Source organism: Gorilla gorilla, chromosome 2 (genome assembly GCF_029281585.2).
Source record: "Gorilla gorilla gorilla isolate KB3781 chromosome 2, NHGRI_mGorGor1-v2.1_pri, whole genome shotgun sequence".
NCBI classification, from domain to species: domain Eukaryota; kingdom Metazoa; phylum Chordata; class Mammalia; order Primates; family Hominidae; genus Gorilla; species Gorilla gorilla.
In genome coordinates this window covers 157233532-157258977 of record NC_086017.1, presented here as the reverse complement: position 1 = coordinate 157258977, position 25446 = coordinate 157233532, and the positions used below count along the sequence as shown (strand labels likewise).

The 25446-nt window shown below is 32.3% G+C and overlaps 1 protein-coding gene across 3 annotated transcripts in view; it reads left to right on the top strand.

Moving 5' to 3' along the window:
* Nucleotides 1-23979, top strand: part of PLOD2 (procollagen-lysine,2-oxoglutarate 5-dioxygenase 2) — a 90297-nt gene extending 66318 nt beyond the window's left edge. For 2 of the 3 annotated variants that reach the window (XM_019024661.4, XM_055383684.2), the window contains exons 8-20: nt 1519-1620; nt 4704-4829; nt 6508-6629; nt 8142-8246; nt 11543-11668; nt 14152-14293; nt 15471-15533; nt 16505-16618; nt 20062-20127; nt 20755-20859; nt 21996-22142; nt 22253-22378; nt 22548-23979. In XM_019024661.4, coding sequence (XP_018880206.1) covers nt 1519-1620; nt 4704-4829; nt 6508-6629; nt 8142-8246; nt 11543-11668; nt 14152-14293; nt 15471-15533; nt 16505-16618; nt 20062-20127; nt 20755-20859; nt 21996-22142; nt 22253-22378; nt 22548-22703 — 1500 coding nt within the window. In that variant the 3' untranslated portion in view covers nt 22704-23979. The remainder of the gene's footprint in view (nt 1-1518; nt 1621-4703; nt 4830-6507; nt 6630-8141; nt 8247-11542; nt 11669-14151; nt 14294-15470; nt 15534-16504; nt 16619-20061; nt 20128-20754; nt 20860-21995; nt 22143-22252; nt 22379-22547) is intronic. The other variant, XM_019024662.4, reaches the window with a different exon arrangement.
* The last annotated feature ends 1467 nt before the right edge of the window (nt 23980-25446 follow it).

The window sequence follows — 25446 nt, the reverse complement described above, 5'->3', positions numbered from 1 at the left end:
GACTCTTGAAATGTCGTTAATATCATGACTACATCTTTCCTGCCTTGTAATTTGTTTCCTGAATTATCCTGTAGTCCAGAAGAAATGTGAATGGCTTACTTGTCCATGTCTTCTAATTTTGCTGTAGAGATTAAATGTAGCTATATCTATAATATCTGTACAACACAAAGTTTTTCCCATTTTAAAGTTCTTGTTTCAGCAGTATTTGTTTCAGTGTTTCAGTACAATAAGAATATTTGAACAGGATCCCAAATATTTGAGAGGAATCTGGCAAAATGGTACCCAACTACTTCATGTATTCCACACTTTAACATCCCCTTTAGGACTTTAAGAAGCTAGAAAACTCTAGTTGACACTTTTGTACATTTTTTGATCCTCATGTTTAACATGGACTTTTTTCTTTTGATTTCATTTTACCTTTCCAATGAAAAATTATTGATCATATAATGATAATAGGGATTTTAGGTGCTTTTAAATATCATGAGGCAAAATTATAGTTTGTGGAAAGAAAATTTAAAAAACCTATTAATATGAATGCTCATACCACTACTGGGTATTAAAATTGCAGAAGATGTAGTAATTTCACTTGCTATTTACTCAGCAGGATTTTCCCTAACATGTTCAAATTCTAGGGATATTAAAAATTTTGTTTGAGGGTTCAGAGCAAATCTAAGTGTGTCTACCTCCATCACCTATCCTTCTTCCCTCACACCACCCCTCCCCAAAACACACAGAAGAGCACAGAATTTTATTTTTTTACAGTTAAAATGAATGCCAATAGCTGTTTAAGAACAGATACCTCACAAAGGGGATACTCAGAGAGATCTGAAAGAAAATGGGTAGAGAAATAATATTGTACTTTAGCTTACTGTCACTAGGATTTGTCAGGTGACTGTTATTAGTGGTTGCCCTAGATCTATTTTGATCTGCAAGCTCTCTTTTCCTGAATCAGTACCCCTGAATCACTGCCCAGAAGCTTAGCTTATAGTAGCATAGTTTCCTGGAAGAGCTTAGTGTCTTTTGGTGACAAAGCTTACTTAGTATTTATTTTGTGTGGCGTTGTGTTAGTTAGAGGTCACATTACTACTGCCCCATTTACTGTAGGTGTCTGTGCTCAGCCTTTAAACAGGTTTATCTTATTACTAAATTACTATTCATGTGACTCTTATTTGTATTTTTCCTAATAAATCTCACTAGCCCATTTAAAACTCTATTTCATTGTTTGCTTTTTCTTTTTTGATCATCCTTTCCGGTATTATATCTAATATAATATGAAATAAAATGACCTTTATGATTTATAAGACTTTTTTTTGACATTTCTAGACATACTTTGTCCTGCTTTACAATTCGTATTCTGGAGAAAACTATTCAGTGTGCACCTACAGATGATATATTAGTAGAATTACTAAAGGAATATACCTGCTGCAGAAAACATGCTTTTAAATTAGATGATTATAGAATGAAACCACACCGATGAGAGGCCTGCTTTCATTAATAACCTTTTCCTTCATTTACAAGATTCTCCTGAATTATTTTGGAAACTATGTACCCAATTCATGGACACAGGATAATGGCTGCACTCTTTGTGAATTCGATACAGTCGACTTGTCTGCAGTAGATGTAAGTGGAATTGATTATGTGTGAAATGTAGTAATAGAAAGTACATTGTCATGAAATACTGTAATTTATAGGAAAAAAGGCAAAATGTTTTATAGTTTTGATTTTATGATAATGGGGATATAGTGTTAAAACATGATGATTCAGCCATTTGCTAGATTTGTGTTTCAGAACTGTTTTTTGACAGAAAAACCAGCTAATAATTGAACCTAATGAAAGAGTCCTGTGGTTAATATTTAATAGCTTACTACGATTGGGTGCTCTTGTGTTTATTCTGTTAGCTTAGTCAAAGCATTGAGAAAAAATCATTACAAGGCTTCAGCATTTTTACTGACTAATTTTATCTGTGCTGGATTTTCAAAATTGATATGTAAAAATTACTACTACCTGATTATATAACAAACGACTGTTCTAACTACTTTACATATAATAACTCATTTAAACTTCACAAAACTCCTAAAATAGGTAGTACAATTGACTCAGTTTTACAGACGAGAAAACTGAGGTGCATAAATGTAAGTAACGTGTTTAAGGGCACACAGTTTTAAGTGTTGGAGTTGGGATTTGAATATAGGGAGTCTGGCTCCAGACTACTGTATGTTCTTGACACTGTGCATTTTTACCTCTGTGATGTGTATATTCTAGGCATGTTGCTACTTGTATGTATTTCATAGATAGTTATATTTTATCATTCATGTTTTGAGGGTGAACAAAGAGTTGAAAATATTCATTATTAATCTATAAAACATTTTTATGTATCTTTGTTCTAACATCAGCCAGAGCTGATATCTTACAACAACATTTTTCTTCCAAAAAATTGCTGACATAACATGGAAGGTTATATGTATGAAGCATTGATTCTAGGGAGTTTTGTCATTAAGACTGATTTTTTCCTTCATTCACCGTAAGTTCATTGAGTATCTACAGCAGCCAGAAACGTAGAAGCAATATAGGCAAAAATAAAGCTCTTAGGAATATAGTACTACTAACTCCTGAACCCATGCAAATGCAAAATACTTTTACTGTAATACGTTCAAGCTCCTGAATTAAATAGTTTCTATTCTTATCATTGTCTGAAAGGAGTATAAAGAGTAACTTGTGTACATGTAGGAGCTTATGAATAGAGCCCTATTTTACTTGAAAGTAAGGTTTTTGGCCAGTCTCTCAGATAGCAAACTGTTTCCTATCTGCAAAGAATGCCAGAATATTTCTGAATGAAGCTGCATCATGAAGATGTTTAAAAATTTATCCTGATCTTTTTTTGCCGAAAGTAGTGTTGTCTTCTGGAGGGCGAGTTAATACTTTTTATCTGTTTCGTTTCCTTTTGTATAAACTTTCTGGTGCAAAGATAGAAAAATATTTATATTAACATTTTTTCTTTTTGCATGTAGGAGTATGTAATTTAATACTTAAGCTGTTTTGTCTTACAGCTTGTTAAAATGTGATAGAAAGGAAAACTATTCATTCCATTATGGACAATAAAATTACGTGCTATACACAGCTGTTTTTCAATAGGGATATAAAAATTAAAATTGTGTAGGTAGTTAAATCCCAAGCCTATCATAATGTTAGATGTGGGCCATAGGCAAGTTTCTTTATATGTAAAGTCATAGTGATTATCTCAGAGTGTTGGTAGGAATGTTAAATGAAATTTTACCCACATATATATATGAATATATATAACAAATATATAAATGATATTCTATTTGTATAAATTTAATATACGTATACAAACTGGTCAGTCTTCAATAAATGTTAACTGTTATAATGTTGTTGTTATATAAACATGAACTTAGGTTAATAATGGTGATGTAGTGGATTGAAACCCAGCACTTCACCCTCAAATATATGTGTTCTGGGTTACTTAAATTTCTCTAAATCTCGTTTTCCTCTTGTGCATATTTGGGAAAATAACCTCCAAGGCTTTTATGAAAATTAAATGAAATGCATCATCTCATTTGATAAAGGAGAGTTGTGACCTACTTTTAAAATTATTTTTCCTATTAAATCGAGAACTACTGGAGAGTAGATATGTTGTGTTCTTTGTATTTGTTTATTCATTTAATGATAAATATTTGGGCAAGTGAATGAATAGATGAAGAAATATGATAGTGTACAAGGTGTACTTTTATGTGAGCGTATGTTATTATACAGATAATGGAGGAATGTGTGAGGTACCATGTATGAAAAAATGGAAGAAGGTTGCTAATTCAGCACTTAATGTATAAGGTATTTAAAAATATTTGTAATTCTTTTGTTCAGACTTTAAGACATGGCTTTAGTAAGACATTATAAACAAGTCTTCCATAGATTTCTGGTCATGACACTGTTACATGGGTGTTTGCTTATGTTCCTGTCTTCCCCATCTACTTGTAAGTCTTTCAAGCCAGGAACTTTCATTCCTTTTGCCAAATATTGCCCATCATGTGGATTGGAATGTATAATGGCTATTTCAGAATTGTTTGTGCAATTAATGAAGGATAAACTCCACACCAAAACATATCTAAAGAGAACTTAAGAAAATATATTAAAATATATACATAAAGATATATTAATATTAATGAAAGAAAATAGCTCTCCTTATACATAATATAATAATGAAAGGAAATAAAAGGATAAAGTCTCAGGTCTCCCATGATTGCTTTTTATGTGCTCAAAATTAAGCCCTGAACTTTAAGCTGAGGAAACAAAAAGAGAAACACGATTAGTATTTGGTTTCTTAGACGAAACTTTCAAAATAGCTTTCAGATGTGAAGAAGTTTCTGCAAGGGCTATTTTAAAGGAAGCACTGACTAGTAGTGTAGGCAGTACCATGAATTACATTCATGTAATAAATAGGATAATTTCATCTTTAAACCTAACTCATAACCAAGATGGGATTCAGTAAAATCACTTTGATGGGGGGGGGGGGCCACAAAAATTTGTTTCAAGTGTTAGAGAACTGCCATGGAGCAATTCAAATTTAGCAGATTATGTTGAATTGATATTCTAGTATTTTTTATGTCATGCTGATTAACATTTGAATAAAATTTAAAACAAAAGCATACTAATGATAATTTTATTTTTATGTTTGGTGTAAAACAAAGGTCCATCCAAACGTATCAATAGGTGTTTTTATTGAGCAACCAACCCCTTTTCTACCTCGGTTTCTGGACATATTGTTGACACTGGATTACCCAAAAGAAGCACTTAAACTTTTTATTCATAACAAAGTAAGTATTTGAGAAATGAATATTTTATGTCAAAACTATTTTTGGTCTTTTTGGGAACTATTTGTTATTTATGTCTAATAAAATTCACTGGGTTAAGTTCAGTGGAGGATTTTTGGAGTAATTACAGCCCTGCCTTTTTAGGACCTAAGGATTTTAGATTCTAGAGACTAGCACCACAATATTGATATGAGCCACATGAAACTGCCAGTTTCTGTAGATCAAAAGTGGCTGAATATTAGCCATCATCATATAGCTTAAATTAATATATAATCAAGGAGATTCAAAGGGCCTTAAATCCCTTTGCCTTTGGGTTAGTTCTGGTACTTTCTTCTATAGAATTGGTCATTAAATTGTTTGTGATTTAAGACAATAACATATAAGAACTTGAAACAGTTTCCAGATAGAGTACTGTTTTGATTAATCACACAAGGGCATGCCATTCCCCAAAGGATTTTGATACTGTCATTTTCTTCAAAAATATTCAGAGCCCCCTACATACCTCCTACATATTATCCAAACTTGAAAATATTTTTCCTCAGTATTTTTACAGTTATTTCTTGTCTACTAAAACCACTGGTATTTAACATTGTCTAGAAAAACTCAATAGCTATGAAGTGTGCGATTTTCTCTCTTCTGTCCTAATACTGTTTGTTTACCATTGTTCTTTTTTCCTAATGTAAATGTCAGCTAACCATTCACATTGTCCAGAGAATATTTTAACTGCAGAAAACTAGCTTAAATGGATTTAAAATGGTGAAAAATTGAGCATTTGCTTTGTAAAATATGTTGTAATATATATACTTTCACTAAGGTATTTTGTTTTTATGTATTGTCTTTTATTTATATTTTCCCTGCTTTCATGGGGCCTTAAAATCCTTGATGGCGGAAGTTTTTGTCTTATCTTCGGTTATTTAGTATTAACTCTATGTTGCTTTTATGTGATAAGTTATTTTAAAAATCTGCAAAAAGCAACAGCTTTTCAGAAAACTTAGAGACTTGACAAATAAAAATCTCTGAAATGCTCTAATGATGGAGACAGATAATCTTATCTGAATTTTAGCACAGTCGAATCACACTAAAATTGGTAACTTTTATGTTGATGGTTTTCCCATTAATCTGTCCATAGAATTTTGTTAACTTTTTCCTTTTTTTGTTAAATAAAATTTTTATTATATATGACCATTTATTTTACTCTCTGGTTTCAAAGGGTATTTTGTAAAATGTGATTATTTAAGTTTATAACTCAGATTGGTGGCTATTATGCTTAGTAGACATTTTTTCTAGATATTTCACAACATATATCTAAGATTTCCAGGCTACAGGCCATGTTTTTCTTCTCCAGTTGGAAACATTTTATATTACTAAGGATTTAAGTATTTATGCAAACACCTATTAAAGATTTAAGTATTTATACAAAGACTTGTCTAGCAGTAGATATTGACAAAATTTTGAAGCATCTTCTCTTTAAGAATATTGATATATATGTATTTAAGATTATTCATGTGACATTTAAGTGATATTTAAATATACCATGTTTAATAGGGTTATTATTTTATATGTAATTGAATATCTGAATTGTAGAATTCATGACCTTGAATGTGAAGCACTCTCTAATATGAATACTTCAGTCATCTGATTGTCTTATTCTCTAATTTTTGATTTTTAAAATATGTTACAGGAAGTTTATCATGAAAAGGACATCAAGGTATTTTTTGATAAAGCTAAGCATGAAATCAAAACTATAAAAATAGTAGGACCAGAAGAAAATCTAAGTCAAGCAGAAGCCAGAAACATGGGAATGTATGTTTCAATAAATTAAAATTAAATTAAATTATTTTACTAAGGAAACTTTAAGAAAAAATAAACTTTTAAATTAAAATTGTTATGCCAAATTTGGGTGTCTCAAACTGTTTGTTTGCGTATGCCGTAGCCAACTTAGACTGTGTCTATGTTTGTACATATTTATACATAAAGGGCTGTAGAAGTTACTTATGTTTTTCTTTTAATGGCTACGAGTCAACATATTTAATCAAATGATGAATCAAGGTAAGATCAATTTTTTTTAAATGCGGATAAATGAATAGTATGACTTTCATAGCAGTGACTTAAATTTAAATGTACACTCTGAAGGTTGTATGTGGTAAAAGTGTGTTTTTAGACTGTGGGGGAAACAGGTGCTCTTACTCTCCAGTTACTCACTGAGCTAGATAATACTGTAATCCCAAGAAGGGGTATTGTAGGCCTTTTGTTTAGCCCTGTTGATGCTTCATTCTACTAATAAAACTCTAGTAATAGTAAAAAAAAAATCGTGTATTCAATGAATATTAATTGAATATGCCAGGAACTGTGTTAAGAGTAGCTGATAAAAAGGCGAAGACATGATCCATTCTCATCAGGAAATAATCTTATCTACTACGAACCCTCATGCCTGTGCTGCAGAAGCTGAGGTCCCAGAGGGATGGATTCTGACTAGATTAGGGGTCTAGGGATAGAGAGAAAAGAGGCCTCTGAAAAACCAAACTGATGTTATTACTAATGATTCCATAATGTATTCACTGGAGAATCCTCTGGGTCCACATTCAGAACATATTTTCTTTAATATTTTTCATGATTGTACCTAGTGCTCCTGTCTGGTATTTTGTTTGATAGTTGCTTCGAACAAATATGGTGTGGAGACACACACTGACAACAGCAAAAAGTGCTGACTGGGACCGACAGTGAGGGAGGGGAGCCCAGAGGGAAGTTGATAACCCAAATGTCATCTGGTATCTCCAGTTGTTCATTCCTTGATATTGCTGATGATAATGTTACAAACTGTACCAGGGAAAGCAAACATAGTCACTGCCCCTGGTAAGAAGGCAGGGGAATAACTATCTTAGAAAACTTGATGCAAATCAAGTTTGTAAAATATTAATACCTGAAAAGTCATATACTTACATCTCCAACATTCATTTAAAACTGAGTTTCGGGATATGTAAGTTGCATTTGTGTGCATGTGTACGTATGTATGTATGTATGCAGAAACATTTTGATTTGTGGATGTTTTATGCCTTAAAATATTTACTGGCTTGAAAATATATTTTAACTGGCCTAAAATTTTAGAGGTGAGCTCCCTGTGAATATCCGTGTTAAATTGACCATTTTGAAATTTAAGACAATATATATATCGTTTCAGATATTGTTTCACTATTTTGATCAGAAAAGTATGCTAGAGAACCATATTTTACGTATAAGAATATATATGTTAACATTTTTCAGTCAGCAGATATTTATTTTATCTCATGCCCATTTCATTTTCTTTTTCACTGTTAGGGACTTTTGCCGTCAGGATGAAAAGTGTGATTATTACTTTAGTGTGGATGCAGATGTTGTTTTGACAAATCCAAGGACTTTAAAAATTTTGATTGAACAAAACAGGTACTTTCTAAAATTTGATATCAATTTATTGTTAAAATGATTATATTTCATATTGATGTGAACATACTATAGTAATTGTGTATTTAGTAAATTGAGGGAACTTAGTTGTGTTCTACAGCTAATAAACTTTCAATTCAAGTTAATTATTTTTCATTTAAAGGAGTCATAGAAAACAACCTGAATACATCTGGAATTATTTAATATTAGTTATAATCACAAATACAGTTACTTGGTCCATTTTTCTGTTTAAAGCTAGGTGAAATTATGATATATCTGATACTAAAATTTAGAGTTGTTTTATTCTCTATAGATATTTTTAAAGTAGAATTTCACAAAACTTCTGACCAAAATAGTTATTGCATACAGAGTTGTAGTCCTTAGTATCAGAAGGAAATTTCAGAGGTACAAATCATCCCACAGACATATGTGTAGCTTTATTTACTGTTGAACTAGTTATCACTTCACAGTGTCTGTTTGCTCATTTAACTCAATTGAAATGGGAAAAAGACACCATGTATATCAGCTTACAATGATATTAAGTTTGTTTGTCAATACTACTGCTAATACTAATAATACCATTTTTACTACTCCTGCTAAGACCTCACCTTTAACAAGTGCTTATTAAGTGCCAGGTATTGTTGTAAGTACATGTATTAACACAATTATTTCTCATAATAAATAGAATGTTTAGCGGATGAAATGTTAGAATGATTGTTTTTATTTTGTTAAGTAAGATACATGGGAAATGTAGTATGCTTTATTAACCCACCCTATATATAATATCTATCTATATATATATATATCACTAGAATTTGTAAATTTCAGAATTTAGTTCTTACTTCAAAAATCTAAGACCTCTCTGTAGCAACCTGTATATACAGCCCAACTGTATAGCTGTGTTATAGATACTCAATATCTAAGTTAACGATCTATATACATTGTAGGTAATTTTCCAAAGCATATGAATGAGGTTTTGATCAGTTGGCAAGGAAAAACTGTTGTGATATCCTAGAGATATGAAATAGTGTATGATTTGTAACTCTTAAAACCTAGTTTAATTCAGTACTATTTTCTTGAATTTGCATTGTTTTCTCTTAATTTGATTGAAATGCTATAGTGTGTAATATCCATATGCTTTTTAATATTTAGATATTTTCATTTTATGAGTATAATTTATATATTTATTAATTATTCTCTTAGTGAACTATTTAATGAATTTACACTATGTATTTGATATATGTCCCTCTTAATATTAAACATTTTAAATCTTCTAAAAGAAAAAAAATTCCCGGCTGGGTGCGGTGGCTCACGCCTGTAATCCCAGCACTTTGGGAGGCCAAGGTGGGTGGATCACGAGGTCAGGAGATCGAGATCATCCTGGCTAACACAGTGAAACGCCGTCTCTACTAAAAATACAAAAAATTAGCCGGGCGTGGTGGCGGGCACCTGTAGTCCCAGCTACTTGGGAAGCTGAGGCAGGAGAATGGAGTGAACCCAGGAGGCGGAGCTGGCAGTGAGCCAAGATTGCGCCACTGCACTCTAGCCTGGGCAACACAGCGAGACTCCGTCTCAAAAAAAAAAAAGAAAGAAAAAAAACTTACCTGCCATCTGGGGCCCTTGCCCCTTAAAGAGTAAAACTCAGGCTATGTCTCCATGGAATTCTGTTAGTTAATCAAAGGTTTAAGTTTATGTAATACGTATGGTTCTTGCTTCTGTATCTAGACATGTGGTTTCTATAGTCTATTGACATATGCCAGGAATGTTGCAAGATTTAGTAGATTGGACTGAAGGGTAGAGAAAGAGATTTGACACATCTTGGGCATGTGGCTTTCTAGCTTCTCATCAGCTCTCTTTTTTCCTCTTCTCTCCCTATCTCTATTTGCTCCCTTGCTCTAAATTTTACTCCTTAAATTGTATAATAATATGAATCATTCCTCAGCTGCCATCCTTACATTTTTATTCACAAAAACATTGAGGTATACAGCAGATGAATTTTGGTTTCCCAAATTTGTTGGTTTAAACCTTTTCAGGAGGCAGCTGGGATTATAAATTACAAGTTCTTTTTAAATTAAATGTTTGATATTCATATTGAATTATTTCCCAAATTAATGTATGTAGATTCTAATTCATGTTATTATTTCCAATATTGTAGGTATTCAAAACAAAACAAAACATGTGTTTCTGATTAATAGTTTAGTAGGAATTTGGAAGAATAAACCAAAATTTATTATTTTGCATGATGTGTATTTATTTTTATTTATTTATTTTTTTTGAGATGGAGTCTTGCTCTGTCGCCCAGGCTGGAGTGCAGTGGCATGATCTTGGCTCACTGCAACCTCCGCCTCCCGGGTTCAAGCGATTCTCCTGTGTCAGCCTCTTGATTAGCTGGGATTATAGGTGCGTGCCACCATGCCTGGCTAACTTTTTTTGGTATTATTAGTAGAGATGGGATTTCACCATGTTGGTCAGGCTGGTCTCAAATTCCTGACCTTGTGATCCGCCCGCCTCGGCTTCCCAAAGTGCTGGGATTACAGGCATGAGCCACTGCGCCGGGCCCGATGTGTGTTTATTTATTTCACTTTTGTGCATGTAATAGAAAGGGCCTGGCTGGTCTTCACAAGATAGAGGTGAAATAGGTTTCCTTTTTTCATATAAAGAATAGTTGTTCCATAAATTTGCTTTCTAAAATAGTTAAAGGAAAGTGTTGCCAGGACTAGCTTACTGTAATCACAAGTCATTTTTTAAAGTCATGGAAAACTGGAAACATACTTAAGTAATTTGAGACTTAATTACAGGAAAACTTTGCCTGTTTACAAACATCTCAGTTCATCTTCATTCATTTTTTACAAATTCGACAAATATTAATTTAATATCTTAAATGCACCAGGGGTTGTTGTTCACCCAGTGACAATGAAAATATTTGGTTTCATTTAGTATAGGTTCCGAAATACTTTAATTAAACTTAAATATAATTAAATAACTAAAGTAGTTTCCCTCTGTTGGATGTAAGCAAGGCATTTTTAAAAGTCATTTTTATGTATTCATTAGCACTTTCAATTACTTTTTCCTTCTTTATTACTCTTTTTAAGAAATATGATTGAAAATTAGCAATATACTTAAGAAAAGATGTTGGGAAAGAAGATCCTTATTTTATTTTTATTAACTACAGGTTTGTTGAATGAGCTTTCTTGTGTTATATGTCATGCTAAGCCCAAAATACATAATTCTGTGGTAATTTAAAAATAAATAATTATATACGTTTCTCTCTCTCTCACACACTCTCTCTCTGTCTTTAGAAAGATCATTGCTCCTCTTGTAACTCGTCATGGAAAGCTGTGGTCCAATTTCTGGGGAGCATTGAGTCCTGATGGATACTATGCACGATCTGAAGATTATGTGGATATTGTTCAAGGGAATAGAGTGTAAGTTACTTGGTTTAATATTTTAATGTGAAATACCATAATCTAAAGATGTAGTCTTGTTAGTATTACTTGAAATTTTTTTTTGCATTTATCTCTTTTCTTTATAGTTAATGGGAATTTGAGAACCCAAGACCACTTGGAATCCTGAAATACCAGTATAAAACTAATATTTTTAAAAAATGTTTTTAAAGTCCCAAATCTTCAAAGGAACAAGCTCATTGCTGTGGGGAATACTAAGAGATAATATATGTTTACCATACTCACATTATGGTTGATAGAAGAGTAATACTCTTTATTTAAAAGTTTGGAAAGGGGATTTAGTTTACTAACTTTTTAATGGTTATAATTAAGGGTTGTTTTGATAGGTTTTAAAATTTATAATTAAGCCAACAATAACACTAACAGCCAGAACATTCCAGTATTCCTGATTGCATGAGTTTTTTTGTGTGAAATAGCTATTATTCTGCTTTAAATACAAGTTTTTTTCACCAATATTAGATTTTCACTTCTAGAGGTTGAAAAGAATATATTTGCTGAAAAGTGTGTGCATGATTTATATTTATTTCAGAGACAATGGTTGATTACTAAAAATAATCACAATTGAAATAGTTTTGCTAAGGTAATATTGGAGAAGAATGTCATTCTTTTTTTCATACATATGATGGACCAGAGTGACTAAGACATTACATGCTTTGCCTTAGTTCTCAAACATGTCAGCCTGATTAAAAAGGGGCAGTACACTCTCAGGACTAAAAGGATGTGCCCTTACATTTAGAAAAAAAAAAGGCACACGTTTCTGTTCAAACAGTTGAGTGGTAAAAAGATGTATTGCTTGTGGAAATAGTAATTGGTGTGGAAAGCTTCAATCTGAATGATGTAAATACAATAAAGGTTTTTGTTAGCTGCAATTAAAATGCACAGTGGAGGAGAAAAGACTATTAAGATCGTATTCTGTTGTTTCTATGCAGTTGTATTGACTCTGGGTGAGTTGTATGGACAGTATACCTGATTGTATCTTTGGGCACATCACAAATGAGGGTTTGTGAAAGTAGAATGGAAAATTCGTTTCAAGTTGCTTTAGGCATTGGTGATTTTCTGTCCAACCTCCTGTCATTCTTGTCTAAAGTATAAGGAAAAAAAATATGGCAGAAGCTTTTGATCTGGAATACACTTCATGTCCAAAAGCTACACGAAGGAGCAACTGCGTATGTGTGTGTGTGTGTGTGTGTATAAGTTGAAACACTGAATAATTCCCCAGAGATTAATTTCTGAATTTAGCTGACACGTTGTATACAGTAATTCCCCCTTATCTATGGTTTTGCTTTCCATGGTTTCAAGTCCACTGTGGATTGAAAATACGAAGATATGTTGAGATAGAGAAAGTGTAAACATTCATGTAACTTTTATTACAGCATATTGTTATAGTTGTTCTATTATTGTTGTTAGTCTTACTGTACTTTATGTATAAATTAAACTTTATTATAAGTATATATGTGTAGGAAAAAACGTAGTGTATGTGTAGTGTTTGTTACTATCTGCTTTCAAGCATCCACTGGGGTCATGGAATGTATCACCCTCACATAAGGCGGGGACTGCTGTACTCCTTAAGGCATTTTTCTTTGAGGCTAGTCTAGTAAGACATAATATCATATTTCCTTTACTATCTAACTACATTTCTTGGTCAAGATCTTGCCTTGATGTTCTCTAAAAGAAAGGCGCACAGTCTTAGGGGCAAAACTTGTTTTGCAGTTTTTATGAAATCAGTCATGTTCAGAGTGAGAATATAGATGTGGGAAAGGATGCAACGTTCATGTGCTGCCAGCTGTATTGCTTCATGTTTTCCTTTTTCTATAAAATATTTAAGATGGCTTAATGAATGGTAAGAGAATATAATTTTGGAGAATTTTAGGCTATATTCAGTGGTATGCTGGTAAATGTGTAACAACTGGCTTTTGGAGGTGGAGGATTCCCTGATTTAAAGTGCTTGCCCATTTGTTTGGTGTAAATACTTCTACCATGGCTGATTTCAAGTTTCCAGTGTGAAATTACTGAACGTGGACTTGGCAGAAAAAGTTAACTTTGGGGAGCCAGTATGAGCTGGGTCTAGTGCACCACTGGTTGTATGTTATGATTCATGCTATCAAATTCTTTAATTTTAAATAGAAACACCTTCTATACAATAGATTATAATAGTCTAATTGTAACAACTGATTGAGATATGATAGCTATAATACAAATGCCAAACAGATACCAACCCAAAATTGAAATGTATCCAAAGGGACAGTGGTTTATCTCCTAAATCTCATTAAATATAGTGTATACAATGTGATCTTATGTATATATCATTGAATATATTTGTATGTTGATTCAATAATTTATGTATACAAAATCTAAACACAAAGCATTTATTTTAAAAAGGTAAAAATGAAACTTAAAATTGTTTGTATTTGTGGCATATAAGAATATCTTCTCTTTACTTTCAGAGGAGTATGGAATGTCCCATATATGGCTAATGTGTACTTAATTAAAGGAAAGACGCTCCGATCAGAGATGAATGAAAGGAACTATTTTGTTCGTGATAAACTGGATCCTGATATGGCTCTTTGCCGAAATGCTAGAGAAATGGTAAGATATGCAGTGATGGCTTGCTTGAATGTTCTTATAAGATGGCTTGCTTTACCAGTTGGTGTGTCACTGTGTTTTGATACCCTTTGTCTTGCTAATTTGTAAGTACTAGCCAATTTTTTTGGTTCTGTGTTAAAAATTTGGGAGTAATTTTGGAGATAATTTAACATTTACGGTATGAAAAATGTTAGTTTTTGTGCTCGGGCTAATTCATAGGCAACCGAGTTGGATTTCAGTAATAAAGATGTATTTGTTACAAATCAGCTTTGCTCTTTTAAGAATACATCTTTAATTTGAAATTCTATAGTGAAAACTTGACCTAATTAAAATTAATTAGATAAGCTTCGATGAAACAGTATTTCCAGATTTAAGAATATTTTTGTTCTAAAATTAATGTCCACATTTTCTCTAACTAGGTAAAATTTTAAAATTATTATTAACTTCACATTCTTAGAAAGCAGGATTATTACCACCAAACTAGTAGAAGTGTTGAGATACATAGTGTATTTACTCTAAATAAAATACTAATGATACCTTGCTGCACTACAAATATACTTTTATTATAAAACTTAAAATGACTAGAAAATAATTTTTAAAAATGCATAAATATGGCTTAGAATATATTGATATGATTTTTGGTTTTAGAAATGATGGGGCTATTTTATTTCCGATTTCCAAATTTATAGCAATTGTGATTTGATGAAAAGTCAGAAAAGTTGGCAAGTATTTTTTTCTTAGTTTAACAAAGCATGTATTGTTTGAATATGTTTGTTTTCTCTACAAACCTGTGTGCATTATTATTGAATATCCTCAGTACTTGTGATTGTATTTTGTGCTCATGTTTGGCTAATTTGACTCAACAGCGCATCATGGAATGGCCTCTCTTACTCATTTTTTCCATTGTCTTATGTGTCTAATGAAAGTTCTGCTAAGGAATGAGCTTAGACTTATGTTTGACCCCACCACACCTCCCAAAAAGAAAAGAAAAGAAGGGCTGAAAGAGCTGGAGATGTTTCTTTGTGTGCGCTATAAGCTTTGCTTGTTCTGCATGTTGTCTATGAAGGACATTTCAGAATGTTAGCTTTTGATCAACAGCTGCTATTATTTTTATTTACCAAAGAATACCTGAGAGAGCGGGTGTACAGGTCAACTTACCCAATGCTTCTCTTCATTTTAGACTTTACAAAGGGAAAAAGACTCCCCTACTCCGGAAACATTCCAAATGCTCAGCCCCCCAAAGGTGTTATTTTTACTTATTTTATTTATTTTTGTTTATTTAATATTTGATATAGTATATTGCCTAGTAGTAAAGTTTCTTTAAGGGCCTTATTTGCGTTTAGCTTGGTAAAATGTTGATTTTCATCAGTCATCTGTGTATGTGTTTGCGTGTTTTGTGTGACTGGGGCATGGGTCTTGTGTGATAGTCAACTCTTGGTTCTTTGAGCTGATTTATATTTTATGGTTGACAGGTGAGAAAGTTAAACCTAAGTCCCTTTCATTCTTTTTTTAGGTTTTTATTTCTTTTTAAAGGGAGAGAAGAGGATAGAAGTAGGTATAAAATAGAATTTGATTACAGTAAGGTTTAGGTGCACCTTATTGAGTTATTAATCACTAACTCTTTTACTATTAAAACAGGTCCAAAAAGAAACACATTACCTCGTGGTGTTTGCCACATTTGTCTGGTTTGGGGCAAGAATATGAGACTGGTTTTCTTTATCTGCCTTTATAATGTATGACTCATTTGCATGTTAGCCTTTAAACGTTAGAAAAAGAAAGGAATGAAACAGACTGGTGAAATATGACTGGCAGTGAATTCTTGATTAAAAATGTGATGCTTTCTTTGAAAGAGAAAGAAGCCAAAAGAGGTATAATTCATTGCACTGTGTCTCAAAAATATTTCTGCTTTCAAACAGGAATTTTTTCCCCGATGTCTACATCTAGGATCAATGAGAAAGGGACAAAAACAGTCCATTCTTCTTTTTTTCAGTTGAGTGTCAGTGCTATCTACTAGTTTTGTGTGGTGTCTGAATTCATAATCAAAATTTGAGTTTTTTATTTTAAACTATGCACATTTTATATGAATACTAAAAATGCATGTTCATAAATGAAATATAAAGATAGAAATTAATATCTTCTATATATTTTTTCCTATGATTAAATTTACTTTTGTACCTACCTCTAAGATTAATACTGTTATTTTCTGGCATATAGGGTGTATTTATGTACATTTCTAATAGACATGAATTTGGAAGGCTATTATCCACTGCTAATTACAATACTTCTCATTATAACAATGACCTCTGGCAGATTTTTGAAAATCCTGTGGTATGTATTTCATACTCAACTTTATTATTTTTCTATAACTGTAAGTGGTTATAAATCAGTTGGTTAATAATATGAGATGTGGTTAGAGGCTTTTTAAAATGACATAAGGTGAAATGCACATCAAAACCACAATGAGATACTGTCTCACACCAGTCAGAATGGCTATTATTAAAAAGTCAAAAACAACAGATATGGGTGAGGCTACGGAGAAAAGGGAATGCTTGTACATTGTTGGTCGGAATGTAAATTAGTTTAGCAATTTGGAAAGCAGTTTGAAGATTTCTCAAAGATCTTAAAACAGAGCTACCATTTGACCCAGCAATTCCATTACTGGGTATATAGCCAAAAGAAAGTAAGTCATTTGACCAAAAACACACATGAACTTGTATCTGTTCGTTGCAGCACTATTCACAGTAGCAAAGACATGGACTCAAACTAGGTGTTCATTAATGGTGGATTGGATAAAGAAAATGTGTTACATGCACACCATAGAATACTATACAGCCATTAAAAAGAACAATATTATGTCATTTTCAGCAACATGGAGAGAGCTGGAGGCCATTACCCTAAGTGAATTAATGGAACAGAAAACCAAATACTGCATGTTCTCACTTATGAGTGGGAGCTAAACGTTGGGTACTTGTGAACATAAATATAGGAGCAGTAGACCCTGGGGATCACTAGAGGAGTGAGGGAGTAGGGAGGGGGACAAGGGTTGAAAAACCAACTAATGGGTACTGTGCTCACTACCTTGGTGATGGGATCAGTCATACCCTAAACCTTAGCATCATGCATTATACACTTGTAACAAACCTGCACATATACTCCCTGAATCCAAAAGCTGAAATTGTTTTTAAAAAGTAAATAAAAAGAAAAAAATTAAAACGACATAATTAATTGTATTTCATGATCTATAGAGTAGATCTAAACTTGACCAATAACTTGTTTTTATTAAGACACTTATTAGCTTTGGGGAAGGGAATTATCAATTTGTTCTCTTCCAATATTCTATTATTTTTGTTTTGTGTATTCAAAAGCACCATCCAGTTTTAATCATAATTTTAGAAACATGTTTACAAATAGCTCACATATTATAATAGTTTGATTTTTTAGAAGAAAATTCAAAAATTTTGTTTAGGAAAATACATTTTTAAAAATTATTTTTTGACAATTTTGTGAATGTACATCAAAGATAGCCAGAGAGAATTGCAGAGAAAGCTGATTCAGCATATGAAGAGTCTTAACTTGAAGAAACAATTTCCTCTTAAAATCTGTTTTCTTCTTCTTCTTCTTTTTTTTTTTTTTTTTTTACAGATTTGAGTGGTACAATAATTAGCTCCTTTTGTGTTTTACAGGGACATCTTTTCGTTAGGCAGGTGGCACACTTATTCAAGGGAAAATGCTGTCTTCAACAATCAAACCTGTAACTCTGCTGTAATGATTTTCCCCTTGCCAATAGTAAAAGTTTTAAATTGCAGACTCAATCCACCTGATGAGAATTGTCCTTTATTTTGTAGGAATAGTTGAGATTTGGGGATAGTAAATGTAGTAGTCTCTGAATATTCTGAATAGGAAAATATTATCTTTTGACATTTTGTTATTTTAAAAGTACTTTTGTTCCATTTTAGCCACATACCTTCCTCTTTCACAGAAATAAAGCTGAAAAGAGGTGTTTTCTAGTCGTGAGGGTAGAATTCCATATTTCATTTCACAATTGAATCTCTTGGTGTCTTGAGGGATAGAATTATTTGATTTCTTGGGTGACATTAGGTTCCTGGTCAAATATCCTGAATTATATCCTGAATTGTAGATATTTGTGTAAGAATTCAAGTCTTTGGAAAGTAAGCAATGAAAATATCAGAACTGAGTAGGAACAACTTTTCTTTCCATGGCTTTCTTTGTTCTCTGTTAAATCGGCCTGATTAATATGCCTTGTGAGGGATACCCCATAGCAAAATGCTTATTGATTATCCCATTATCAGAATTTCTAAGAAATGAATAAAGTCACAGTTTGCTCAGTGATTTGAAAGGTGATCTAAAATGAAATGTGAATACTAATGCCCTAAAATAAAATCTTAGGGGATTTTTTTTTTACTTGAAGAAAAATCAGTATTGATGCACAGGAAAAATGCTATAGGTAAAAGTTCTTAAATCTTATGGATGATTATTCAATTTCTTGCCATATTTTAGAATCAGAAAGCTAATTAATATTAGAGGGAATAATGAGATAATATAGAAATCTGATCCATATATACTATATAAACATGAAATTTATTAAAATTTTGAAGATACCTTTGTTTCCTCCACATAAAAAATGTTTGAGTTACATATAAACAGATATGCAAAACCAATGACATAAATTATGGTATAAATATTCAGCCCCTAAAATCTAGCCTCAAAAGATGTATTTAAGGCAAATATCTTTTAAAACATCTTTTGATTGGAATTATTTTGAGTCTGTGTCTCACTTCCTCCCTGCTGGCTCTCTGTATTTGCACTTTGTAAAGAGAAAATTAATAATTTCTAGAAATATTCTAAATTTCAGAAGAGATCTTTTTGGATATTTATATTACTCCATGTATTAATAATATTTTAGTAAATATCCACATTTGAATAAAGAACTTGTCCCAATAAAATAATTCTTTAGCTTTTGTTGAAAAAAGTTGAGATATCTTTGTGTGTGGATTTTATGCCAGAGATTGGTCAAAAAGAATCAAATTCATGGATTAGAATAAAGAGAAACCATTTTTCAATATAGAGCCCTAACCCTTAATTTTAGTAACTGAAAGAAGTGCAAGCGCTAGTAAACTCATGATTATTCCTTGATAAATATTAATAACTGAAGTGAAGGCAGAAATTTTAAAAACTCATTGAAAAAATCAAATTTAGAATAATTTACTATAGACATATAAGACAGACCCTAGTTAATTAGTTCACTAATTCATTTTTACAAATATTTGTTGGTAGAATTTTGCTCCTTGTCTTTTACCTTTAAGCACACATTTATTTACCTACTCTGTGTATATATTAAAATACTGATGGTCCCCAACTTATGGTGGCTTTACTTAGGAATTTTCAGCTTTATGTTGGATTTATCGGGGTACTGTGTGTTTTTAACCTCCCATGGGTTTATTGGGACATAACCCCATCGTGAGTCAAGGAGCATCTGTAAAATGTGTAAATCTATTCACTGTAAGATTACTTAAGTTTTAAAATCCTGAGGTACAATATTTCATAAGTAAAAATTTTGTATTTCATAATGACATAAGCATATTCAGAACCAGGCAAAGATTAAGCTATATACTGTGATTTCTGAAAATTACTATTTTGTCCACTATACATAATCATTTATAAGTTGAATAATTTCTAAAATGCATATGCTTTATACTTTTCAGTGAAGTATTTATAAAGATATTTGTTTTAATATGTACTTCTTTTTATAGGACTGGAAGGAAAAGTATATAAACCGTGATTATTCAAAGATTTTCACTGAAAATATAGTTGAACAGGTTTGTATTAATGATTACAAAGTATAGAAAATTTTGCTGTTAATTTTCCAGAAGAAATATTATTAATACAATACTACTTTCACAGAAGATGTGAAAGTGGAGAAACTACCTTTTAGGTAAAATTTATTTGACTCAATTACTGATTAAATAGCATTAAGGAACATACAGTTGTAAAATGTAGAACATAGAAATTAACATTTTAAAAGCATGCCTTTTTAAAAAGCATGCTCCTATGTGTCATAGCTTTCTGAAACCACTAAAAATAGAAACTGTTGACAGATCTCTGATGTAGAACTCTTGCAGTGAAAGCTTATCTTTGGAAGAAACTGGGCTGTCTTTCTGAAAGAGTCTTTTCTCAGAGACATCTTTGAAACATGAATTCTCTTTTAGCTTAGTGTTCAAAACTATTGTTAATACCTAATTTTTGAGAATGTAAGATGTCATCAATTCTGAGGTGCACCATTATTTATGTACCATGAGAAAAAAAATTCTGTCAATAAACCATGACAGAAAACTATGTTTCCTAGTTATACAGGATTTTTTATTTTACACATATTAAAATAACTATTTTAGACTATTAAGACACAGAAGTTATTATGTCTTCTAATGATGATGCATATTTTATAGCCCTGTCCAGATGTCTTTTGGTTCCCCATATTTTCTGAAAAAGCCTGTGATGAATTGGTAGAAGAAATGGAACATTACGGCAAATGGTCTGGCGGAAAACATCATGTAAGTTGTAATTTCACACTAAGAACTAAAATGTATGTGGGGGTTAAGTAGATACTCAGAGAATTCGGAGGGGTTATATACTTTTTCTCATATGTCTCTGAGTTCTAGACTTAGATAAATTGGCTAGCCAAGGCTCTGATTTCAGTCTACTTCTCCCACCAACCAATTTTTTAACACTTAAGTAATTTCATTAGTTTGGGCGGGTTTCTCATTTATGCATGTAATTACACTGGATGTTCCCTAAGGGTCGATGTCCTCAGGCCAGTTTGTTAGGTAACACATGTCTTTACAGAGTGATATCACTCTTTTCCAAGGCCACTTTTTATTCCTTGCATTTTCACAGTGAGCTGTGGTGAAAATTCTAAGGCAAATGTTATCTGGCTCTGAAAACTGTGTTTTTGTGTGTAAAGATAGGAAGGAGGGATCTGAGTGCCTTAGGTGTAATTCAGTTTTGCATTTGCATTCAGTGTCAAAGACTTGGCAGGAAATACTACTGCCAGTGGTTAGATGTGTTTCTTTTCCTCTGAGAACAGACATGCCATTTTAGCAGAATATTCTGGAATATTACTGCCTCTGCACAGTTATGTCCCCCAGGTAATGAGCTGATAAGGGAGAGGGAAGCTTAAAGTATAAGGAAGAACTTAAGTCAGTAGGTGTTGAAATAATGAAAAGCAATCATTCAAAAACTTTTGAGTGATAAAAATAGAAGTGAGGAAGGGTGGGGAAAGCTTGTTTTGGGTGTTTGGTAATACAGACAGCAGATATGCCAAGTGTATGCTCATCAAGCAGCTAAGACTGCCTAAAGGGTCACTGTAAAAAAAGACCCATTTTTAAGAAAGGATGTGAGGGCTTAGGAAGTCAATTTTATTTACTTTATAGCTAAACTTCACATATGCATTTAAGAAGTAGGAAAGGAGTCTACTGACCTTACATTACTTTGTTTCGTCATTGTATCATTGACAAAGCTGTTACCTAAGTTATTTTGATAATTTTACAGTTAAAGCAGATGATATACCACATTGGAACAACTGGTATTTTTATTGTCTATTATGATCTGTGGTTGAAAAAAAATACTATAATATAAATGGGAATTGCACGTGGAGTACAGTTTATTATGTCATTAATGTTGTTTCTAGGATAGCCGTATATCTGGTGGTTATGAAAATGTCCCAACTGATGATATCCACATGAAGCAAGTTGATCTGGAGAATGTATGGCTTCATTTTATCCGGGAGTTCATTGCACCAGTTACACTGAAGGTCTTTGCAGGCTATTATACGAAGGTAGTTATCCTCTCACCCCTCCAGCCTATTTCTTACCCATTTTTACACAGGTGTTCTTTTTTAATGTTTTTATTAATAAGCAAATCCACTGGCTTACTTTGCTTTTTCAGGGATTTGCACTACTGAATTTTGTAGTAAAATACTCCCCTGAACGACAGCGTTCTCTTCGTCCTCATCATGATGCTTCTACATTTACCATAAACATTGCACTTAATAACGTGGGAGAAGACTTTCAGGTAATTATGACTCTTGTGTTTTTAGATTTTTCAAAAGAAATATATCATTATGAAAAGGACTTTGCCTTAGGCCTTAGTTTCTTTTTTAAATTTTGCTCAAATGACATAATTTGAATTTTGCCACTGGTTAAATATAATCTGATGTATTTCTTCATTTTAACTTTTTTAGGGAGGTGGTTGCAAATTTCTAAGGTACAATTGCTCTATTGAGTCACCACGAAAAGGCTGGAGCTTCATGCATCCTGGGAGACTCACACATTTGCATGAAGGACTTCCTGTTAAAAATGGAACAAGATATATTGCAGTGTCATTTATAGATCCCTAAGTTATTTACTTTTCATTGAATTGAAATTTATTTTGGATGAATGACTGGCATGAACACGTCTTTGAAGTTGTGGCTGAGAAGATGAGAGGATATTTAAATAACATCAACAGAACAACTTCACTTTGGGCCAAACATTTGAAAAACTTTTTATAAAAAATTGTTTGATATTTCTTAATGTCTGCTCTGAGCCTTAAAACACAGATTGAAGAAGAAAAGAAAGAAAAAACTTAAATATTTATTTCTATGCTTTGTTGCCTCTGAGAATAATGACAATTTATGAATTTGTGTTTCAAATTGATAAAATATTTAGGTACAAATAACAAGACTAATAATATTTTCTTATTTAAAAAAGCATGGGAAGATTTTTATTTATCAAAATATAGAGGAAATGGAGACAAAATGGATATAAATGAAAATTACCATGTTTTAAAACCTTGAAAATCAGATTCTAACTGGATTTGTATGAAACTAAGTATTTTTCTGAACACCTATGCAGGTCTTATTTACAGTAGTTACTAAGGGAACACACAAAGAATTACACAATATTTTCCTCAAGAAAATGGTACAAAACACAACCGAGGAGCGTATACAGTTGAAAACATTTTTGTTTTGATTGTAAGGCAGATTATTTTATATTTGTATTAAAAATCAAACCCTATGTTTCTTTCAGATGAATCTTCCAAAGTGGATTATATTAAGCAGGTATTAGATTTAGGAAAACCTTTCCATTTCTTAAAGTATTATCAAGTGTCAAGATCAGCAAGTGTCCTTAAGTCAAACAGGTTTTTTTTTGTTGTTGTTTTTGCTTTGTTTCCTTTTTTAGAAAGTTCTAGAAAATAGGAAAATGAAAAATTTCATTGAGATGAGTAGTGCATTTAATTATTTTTTAAAAAACTTTTTAAGTACTTGAATTTTATATCAGGAAAACAAAGTTGTTGAGCCTTGCTTCTTCCGTTTTGCCCTTTGTCTCGCTCCTTATTCTTTTTTTGGGGGGAGGGTTATTTGCTTTTTTATCTTCCTGGCATAATTTCCATTTTATTCTTCTGAGTGTCTATGTTAACTTCCCTCTATCCCGCTTATAAAAAAATTCTCCAACAAAAATATTTGTTGACTTGATGTTTTATCACTTCTCTAAGTAAGGTTGAAATATCCTTATTGTAGCTACTGTTTTTAATGTAAAGGTTAAACTTGAAAAGAAATTCTTAATCACGGTGCCAAAATTCATTTTCTAACACCATGTGTTAGAAAATTATAAAAAATAAAATAATTTTAGAAAGTTTTGTTGTTCTGTTATTGGTGTTTATCTTCCAAAGTGAATACATGATGGAATTGTCTGAAAGAATGAAGCCTTTGATTTTTCATTTTGCTTAGTAGATTTAATGATATAAGAAACTATTGAATTATAAATGAAATTATAAAATCTTCAATTTTAGGATGACTAGGGATTTGATCTAACTCGTTTTCCAAGTGAGAAAATAGAAGCCAAATGTTATTCAATATAGGTTTATTTGTTTATTAATATTTTCTGGGTCTCTATTATGGGTCAGGCACTGTTCCAGGCACCAAGGATATGTTGATGAAGAAGACATTATAGTCACTGTGAGATGGACTTAAAGAGATAAGGAAGTTGGTTCTACTCCTGTTCTCTTCTTTGGCGACACTTAATACCCAAAGAAAATTTCTACTATCCATCAACTAGGATGAGGAGACATTTTAGGAATGATTTGTGAATTATGTTACTGTACATCAGGAATGGTTTTCAAAATATGTAACACCTGGTATGATGTAGATGCCAACTCATCGGAACAGACTCTGGTTATAAAAGCAGATCAGTTTGTTCCTACCAGTGCAAGCCAGCTTAATATCTCTTGTGGTACAGTTCAAAGACATCTCCCAGGTACTAGTTATTTTCCATTTTGGTATCCATGGGTGGTTACTGAGCATAACTATTTCAGTCTCATGCCATGTTTTCAGAAATGGGATCCAGGTAGTCTATTGAGCACATTTTTTTTGTCTTTCCTCTTATCCTACATTCCATGAAATAATATAAAATGTAGCTTTAAAAAGATGATTCATAATTAGTGAGAGAAAATTAGAAAAATTCCCATAAGTAGATTAAAAAATTTGAAAAACGGAAAACGAGTAGAATTGGATGGATGGAGAAAAATACAGCTTGAAACACACAGAGCAGAAGATACAGAAAGTACATCTGTTGTTTGATTCATTCATTTTATGCAATATAATAAAGGCTTTTTAAAAAAAATACACACACACACCCATATATATAAACAATTATCCCCTGAATAATATGGGCGTTAGAGGCACTGATCCCCGTGCAGTCGAAAATCCACATGTACCTTTTGACTCCCTCAACACTTATCAACTAATAACCTGCTGTTGACTGGAAGCCTCACTGATAACATAAACAACTGATGAACATTTATTTTATATGTTATATGCATTATACACTGTATTGTTACAATAAGCTAGAGAAAACGTTATTTAAACAATTATAAAGGAAGATAAAATATATTTACTATTCATTAAGTGGAAGTGGATCATCATGAAGGTTTTCATCCTTGTTGTCTTCGCGCTGAGTAGGCTGAGAAGGAAGGGGAAGAGGAAGGGTGTCTCATGGGTGGCAGAGACAGAAAAAACCGGCATACACATGAGCCCGCATAGTTTAAACACATGTAGTCCAAGGGCTTATTGTGTATCTGCAACAATCAGATATCTCTGACAG